This window comes from Uloborus diversus, chromosome 9 (assembly GCF_026930045.1).
Source record: "Uloborus diversus isolate 005 chromosome 9, Udiv.v.3.1, whole genome shotgun sequence".
In the NCBI taxonomy this organism is placed as follows: domain Eukaryota; kingdom Metazoa; phylum Arthropoda; class Arachnida; order Araneae; family Uloboridae; genus Uloborus; species Uloborus diversus.
This window is the reverse complement of record NC_072739.1, coordinates 129,960,648-129,968,485: the sequence shown is the minus strand read 5'-3', so window position 1 is coordinate 129,968,485 and position 7,838 is coordinate 129,960,648. Positions and strand designations below refer to the sequence as shown.

The 7,838-nt window shown below is 31.3% G+C and overlaps 1 protein-coding gene across 1 annotated transcript in view; it reads left to right on the top strand.

The window, feature by feature from the left end:
- Positions 1–5,879: 5,879 nt before the first annotated feature.
- LOC129229302 (nuclear protein MDM1-like) overlaps positions 5,880–7,838 on the top strand; it is a 131,202-nt gene continuing 129,243 nt past the window's right edge. The window contains exon 1 of the mRNA XM_054863581.1: positions 5,880–5,953. Coding sequence (XP_054719556.1) covers positions 5,950–5,953 — 4 coding nt within the window. The 5' untranslated portion in view covers positions 5,880–5,949. The remainder of the gene's footprint in view (positions 5,954–7,838) is intronic.

Sequence of the window (7,838 nt, the reverse complement as noted above, 5' to 3'; positions counted from 1 at the left end):
TTGTTTATTTCTCTTTGCAAAAAGGATCAGAAAAAGATATTGAATGCAGAGCTTTAGTTATTTTAGAGGACTGTTATTATTTATAAACTAATAAAATTTGAAAACACTAAAAATGAAAGGAAATGTGGAAAAGAACAAAAGGCTAATGAGCAGAATTTAAAGATAGTTGGAAAATTTAAGGTTAAGTTTTTTTCTTTTTTTCAAAAAGTAAAAAAATGTCTATCTGCTGCTTGACTAAGACTTGTGATTTATTTCATCTGATGTGTAATTAGTAAATTACTTTTGTATAACCATTTAAGAAAATGAATTATCTCAGAAAAATCCCCTAGATAATAATTAATTACACGAGGAATAATCTAGAGATGATCCAAACTAGAGGTAAATCCTGATCACTGAGAATTTGAAGTATTTTTCCTTCCTTTTACAAAAAAGGAAGTATTGTATTCGCGAAAAAACTTTTCACTCAAAAATCGACCTTAATCTCCATTTTATTCACCCCGATTGAATATTGAGTTTTTTTTTTTTTTTTTTTTTTTTTTTAACTCGACCACACGTGGATAAGTGCCTAAGAACGTATAGACACGAGAAATATCCATAATGACTGTTCCCGAGTTAATTACAACGAATTTTCTCGTGACGTCTGTATGTACGTATGTATGTGCGGATGTGCGTATGTATGTTGGCGATATATCGCCAGTCTTTTAGTTGCCAAGTGGTTTCGCCAACTAGGCGATAAATTTGGCGATTTTCATTTCTTTTTTTTTTTTTTTTTTTCAATTTGTCCATTGTTGGTGATATTTAAAGAGCTAAAAATTGAATCACGATAAAATTGCCGGTAATGGGGAAATGACATTAAATTGGAGTAAAAGGAAGTCATGTGATGCACACATCAGCTCGTTAATTCTATTTAAATCTTCAATTGAAAAGAAAGTTGCATAGGACTTGCCTCATACATGATAAATCTTAAATAAAAAAAATTTAAATTACTAAGTGGGTGCTTTGTATTTTTGATCAAAAACTACCCCGGTCACTTCATTTGTAAAATAACAAAAAAAAAAAAAAAAAAAGGAAATGGGAAAAAAAATAGTTTATTTTTTTTTAACTTGAATAAATGTTTTATCAAGTTTAAATTTATCGAATTAAGTGATAACGATTAGATAGCTTTTTTTTAACGAAGCATGGAAATTTTCATATTTTCTGGCACAAAATAATGCATTCAGAAATTTACAATATTTATATATCAATGCTTTTTGCAGTATCCCACATGAAAACACTAACTTTGGTAATGCAAGCGGTACGATAATTTACTTTCCCTGTACTTGAACATCTAAGTTGCTTTTCTCACTAAAACTGTGTTGTATACATAGGACATAATTAATATATCAATATCATTAATTAGTGTTTTTAAAGAATTTTTTAAATATGTTTTGGTTTAATGGCTGTTCATTTTTGTACTCATACACACACATATAAATATAAATGCATGTAACTCTAAAGTAAAAAAGAGCAATTTCTGTCAAAAAAATTCATTGAACTATTTACAAAAATGACATCTTATTCAAAATTAATGGTTGAATGATGATTAGTATAATTTAGATGATTTTTGTTGTTTTGAACGAAGAAAGCTATTGGCTATTTTTTCCAATAGGTTTAAAAGTTTTATGTATATTTCTGTTTAAAAGAAAATAATATGGATTGCTTATATATTTTTTAACTTTTTATTTTCTAAGAATATAATATAACTAGTAAACTGCATTTGAACTTGTACAAACTCAGTTTTTCTATTTTATCCAATTTTTCCAAAAAAAAAAAAAAAAAAAAAAAAACTTTTTTCCACCGTCTCAAAATTTCTGGAAATTTTGCATCTATAGTAAAAACCACCATTATGTGCGATCCACACCAGACCAAAGTCAGCCTTGACAATGTGTAACCAAATCACTTTGATTTTTCTAAATAGGCTATAATAATACGGTCTCGATTCATCAGCCTCCAGCTGGAATCCCCTGAGCATTAGTAGAATTATAATGATTATTCCAGTTGGACTTGCAAAAAGATTTTCAGTAACGATAGGGGCAAAGCAATGTCATTTTCTGTAATTTCCAGACATGATAGGTCATAAATCTGTATCGAGGCGTGTTATTATACGTGTGTATTATTGAGAATCATGTGTCCCGAGTTGAAATTGAAAACATTTTTTTCTGTGGTCCATTTCAAACCTACATGATTTTAAACCAAAACTTAGTTAAGTTTTGGTTTAACAGCAACCTTAAACGAGTTTAACTTTGGTGAACCTCTAACAAGTTTAAGGTTAAAGCAGCTTTTAAGAAAGATTAAAAGTGACGATGAATTTCATGTTCGTGCAACTTCTTTTACAACACTAATAATCTTATCGTCAAACACTTCGGCAGGGCTCGGAGTTGTCCTGGAATTCCTGGAATTCCTGATTTTTTTTTTCATGTCCTGGAATGTCCTTGAATGTTTAAAAATGTCCTGGAATTCCTGGAATTTCAAGCCTTTCTTTTTGTTTGAATGAATAAAAAATAAAGTTTTCCCCGTTGAAAAAAAAAAAGCGTGAAAACTGCAATCCCATCGCCGGGCTGTATTCATTTGCCGTCAACCGTCTCCTCAGCTGATCACGTGGGCCATCTAGGTTCAGCGCATGCGCTGTGTGCGAAACGATCGTGCGCCTCTCGAGGATTGGAGGGTTCACGTTCACACCTTCGCCGCTGTAAAAATACTGGTAGAAATTTTTTTAGTTTTAAGTAAAACATGTATTTTTTTTAAACTGTTGCATGTACACTTATTTAACAATCAATAATTTATTTTCTAAGATTAAAAAAGCTGCCCACTTTTTCCGAAAATACGAAAACTTGAAAATTTTAATTTTTTATAAACCCTAAGGCTTTTTGGTTTTAGCATTTATTTCAAAAATGTTTTTTGCTTAATGATCACAATAATTATGTCGAAATATCTCTGCATTCATTTGCTTATATATTGGTTTGAACATTTTCTGTGATCTATTATGTAAACAATCTTAATTTCTTATCTTATGTTTTATAAAGGTTCAACATGCTCTAAAAATTTTAGTAATTTATAAAATGCTTATTCAATGCACAGTTTTGTTAAACATATTATCCTGAGTGCAAAAAAATATTATTTAAAAATTACTTTCTTAATAGAAAAAAATCCTTAGTGATTTTGCTAACATGGAAGCACAAAAAAGGACCATTCAGAAAAAACACTTCAAAGTTTTGCTTTTCCATTAAAACACATAGCGGGAATGAACTAAAATCATGCATAACCTTTTAAATAATTGAGCTAGATTGATATTTTTTCCGTGTGTTCAAAGCAATTTTAAAATCCATTAAAAATTTTTTGGGTCAAAAGGTCATTTTTGAGGTTATGTGACTCCTTAAAGCCCATTGCAATTATAGTTTTTTAGTTGGCAAATATCACTAGGTTCCTATTTTTTTTTCTAAAATTTTGGTCATAATTTTTTTTTAAATGTTAATTCAATTTCAAAAATTTATTTTGTTGGAAATTTCAATTTGAATTGTTTTTAAAAATATTTTTTTTAATATTGTTTTAGTACAATTGGGGATTTCCCTGAAATTTTCATTTACTAATATTGTTCCGGCAAAGGCAAGCTTAAATTTTCCTTCCTTTGTAATTCATGTTTATTCCTCATCTTTGGGTTACAAAAAGCCTGTTAATAACATTTGAATAATTTATGGAAATTTATTAATCTTTGGAGAACATATAAATACATAACATTTGGAATATTCTGCTTGTGTATCCTACTTTTTCAATTCACAGTAAAGCTCAGTGATGTTTTTAAGAGATAAGTTGCTAGATTGTTCATTTTGTTGGTCCTTATTTCATCAAGATCTTTGTAAAGTTGTTAATGAATTTAAAAAATCAAGAGAATTGCTTCTCATTAAAAATGTATTAATATATAATATGTTCATGAGTGTATAATGTATATATGTAACAATGTTTCAACAAACATCTAAACTAAAATGTGTTGCTATCATAATTATTTAGAAAATAGTTTGACATCTCATGAACAGAGTATTTTTTGAAATTTACATGCAAGTTGATATTACTTTAGCTGATAACTTTTTTCTTCTTTTTTTGAGAACTGTTAAAAATACTGAATTTTCATGGGTCTAGCAGCTGCAGTTGCTAGTTTTATTTCATTGTTTATGTCAAGGGTTCCCAATCTTTGCTGCGGCACCCTGGGATTCCCTAGGAGAAGACGAAGTGTCCATGGTATCACTAAATCTGCATGTAACACATAGAGTAGGGTACTAGGAGGAAATTCTAATTCCTCATAGTACCCTCTAATTCCTCATATAGGGGTACCAGAAATCGGAAGAATTTGCGAACCCCTGGTTTATTTTCCTTCTAAATTCATCTTATGGCCTTATCTGCTAGCTGGAGATCATAGTTTTCATTTTATAGTGATGAAAATTAGTAGATATACTTATTGCTGGGACTAAGCAGTACTGCCAGTGTTTCCTGGATAAATAATTAAGTAAATAAACAGATTGAATTAACCATTTATTCTTCTGTGCCATAATAGTTATATATTGTAGGTTCCACTTGCTCCGAAAGGTAATCTGTAAAGTCATGAATGATGTCCTGGAATTGTCCTGGAATTTTATTAAAATTATGTCCTGGAATTTTTAAATTTGAACTCCTACCCCTGCTTCGGTCACATATTAACATACAGTACTCTCGGAGAAAGGAATACGCTAGCTAACCACTTTACATCACAAATGACGAATTGCTTAAGTCTTCATCAATCAATGTCTTTTCACTTCAGTGAAATTAAACTGGTTGCATGATGCAACATTGTATATGTATTTACTTACGTAAGTCAAGAAAGACTATATTGATGTTATTTTAGACTTGTCTACATCCTTCTTGAATACGGAATGTCAAATTGATTAGGGGCTTGCCCTTAAATGATGTCACACTTTTTAAGCTTATTTGAGCCCTCAAGTGTCACATTTCACCTTACCCTCTCCCTTTGTCATATGTCACGCTATATTACATAAACATAACATAAAAAATGTTTTTTTTTTCAACCAAAATGTGTGATGTCACACTCTTGTTACCGTTTTCCTCCGCTTTGTGGTTTATGTAACATTTTAGCGTCTTGAAAAATGAAAAAAAAAGAAAGGCAATTGTAATTTAAACACTGTTATGAATTTTGAATGAATGAATTACCAACGTATAATGCACAAAAATTGCAAAAAGCTGCAGACACATGTTTCAAGGTTACAATCCGAGGAAATGTTCAACTCTTTCCTTGGATAACTTTTAATCCAAAAGCTCACACTTCTTCGCATCGAGAAAATGGTTCATTGTGACCCGGAAACACACTTATCTGCAGTAACTAGCAATTTTTTGTGCATTAAAACGTTGGTAATTCATTCATTTAATTTTCAAGTAAAAGGTATTACGAATGTTTTTATTATTTTTTAAAATAGAAAATGCCTAACACTCAAGTGTTTAAATACAAAATAAATAGTTATCGTGGCTTCATCCTTGCCATCTTCCATTCATCCTTAGAACTATGGAATTGATAAGTAACATGATCTTCACAGTTTTTGTATGTACTCCTCCATAATTAATACCACGTCTCTAAAACTATGAAGGAGTATTTTGTACCTTGAGGAAAATCCTAGCAATACCTCTGATGATAGGCATTGGGATTATGTAATTAATTTCTTCTTTTCCCTCTAATAAGAAATGAACGCTTTCAAGGTCACTCTTGTTGTTACCAGAGCCATACAATAACAGAAAAAATAAGAAAAATGTGTTGAGGTGTGCTAAAACTTCCGTGTTCTTTTTCAGGTGAATTCCGAGTACAAGCGAAACTTCACCTGGCACGATGGGTATCAAGCAACGAAAGTGGACGTTATTCGGAACGCTCCCTCCATGCGTAAGTGGTACAGTACTTTTATTCTTCTCCTTCCTCTTCTTCGAACGAGGTTATTGCTCAGGTTTTATTTGATGAAGACTACAATCTCAGTGTTTTGTCTCCCTTACATACGTTATGCGCACCTTCGAGAAAGATTTTTACCCTTCTAAGCATTAATAATAAAAATACGCAAAATGAATGAAACGCAGTTTACTGCAAAGGAATGAAAAAACTCTGGAAGTTCTTCTAGAATTAATTGACTGATGGTGGTTAGGTGTATACCATCTGACCACCGATGAAATGGAAAGGTAAGCACCCGGTTCATAGGTGGAAATGGATGCCTCTATTAATTTACAGGGGGTAGTAGTTTGTTCGTTACATATGTGTGCTTTTGCCTCTTAAGTATTTAAACGTAGTTTTGAAGAAATGAAAATTTGTTACCTTCAATAACTTTTTTAATCTAAACTGTATTCGATCCATATTCTCACTGTAAAAACCAACTGATTTATTTTCTTGCAACATAATTTTGAGCTTACCATTTTGCTCTTTCATTTACGGACAAAATAAAAATATTTTATTTTCTTTTTTGTTTTCATAGAAACTCTTTTTGTTTGTCCCGTTTTCTACATAGAGAATGCAGTAGATTAATAAGACCTAGTGACATTATAAAACGTGTGCTATTTTCCCTTCTTCCCTGCTATATTCATTCAGATGGAATCGCCCTAACTCGGCTTGCCAGATTCCTCGCTTTGTGTGGGCAGATTGTACTTGGGGCAAAGCTAACTTGACCCTCTAATCAGGGGCGGCATTTCACCATTTTATTTGGGGGGGTCGAGTTTCTTAAATATGTATAACCCCAAAGCGAAACCAAACACACATTAGCTAACAAGAAGTTGTCATAAAATCGGTTTAGTATGAATAAAATTAGTGTTTAGAAACAATTAAAATTTTGATTCATTGACTAAAAAGTTATCATACAAAACATCTCGCTACTAAAGTTTTTACACCTTTTGGAAAAGTTATAATGCATGATTTTTGGAATTCGGAAGAGCATGGAATCGTGTTACTAATCTATCAGTGCCCAATGTCATGCTGTTTTGCCAATTCAGCTAATTAGAAAAGGTATTTTTTTCCCCCTTTGTGCTTCGAAAATATTTCTCTAACCTCCTGAGACAAAAAAAATCTTTTCTCTACTAGCTGAGCTGATTGTAATAGTTAAAAAATAATTGTATGAAAACACTTTTTTCATCTTGCTCTTCAAAATCACCCAGGCTACTTCAAAAACTGTGAGGGGCTTAAACTTTTCATCAGTTGAATAATCTAGGTGCTTTCAGCTTCAATGAGATGGCATCTGCTTCCAGCTCTGTTATTCACTATTCTAGACTTATGAGGTCCATAACAAAGACGAAACTGCAGTCTCTGGATGTGAAAACCATTCTGTCGGTATATTGCTTGTAATTTTTCTTGCCTCATGCTAAAAATTTTACTCACAGTTGAAACATTTTATATTTCGTTTTCGAAATCCAATCCAAAAAACCATAATCCCAGCCATCCATACAGAAAAATGATTATCATCAAATCTTGTGTTAATTTCATTCGAAACTGAATCTATTACTTCATACAAAATATTCAAAAATCAATGTTTGACTTCACATCATCATGTGATTTTTTTTTTCTTTGCGCCGTTTTAAAATTGGCTCGGATGAAGAATTTGTTTGAAAAATTTCACGATTGATTGAAATATACATCTATAAAAAAATATATTTTCAGTTTCAATTTTAAATTGAACTGTGGTTTGAATAGTCGAGTAGCGGATTGAGGATATAGATTTTGATAGAGTAAAGCATTTTTCAAAAATCTTTTCCCGATGCAAACAAATTGGATAAAAATTCAAACGAAGTCATAC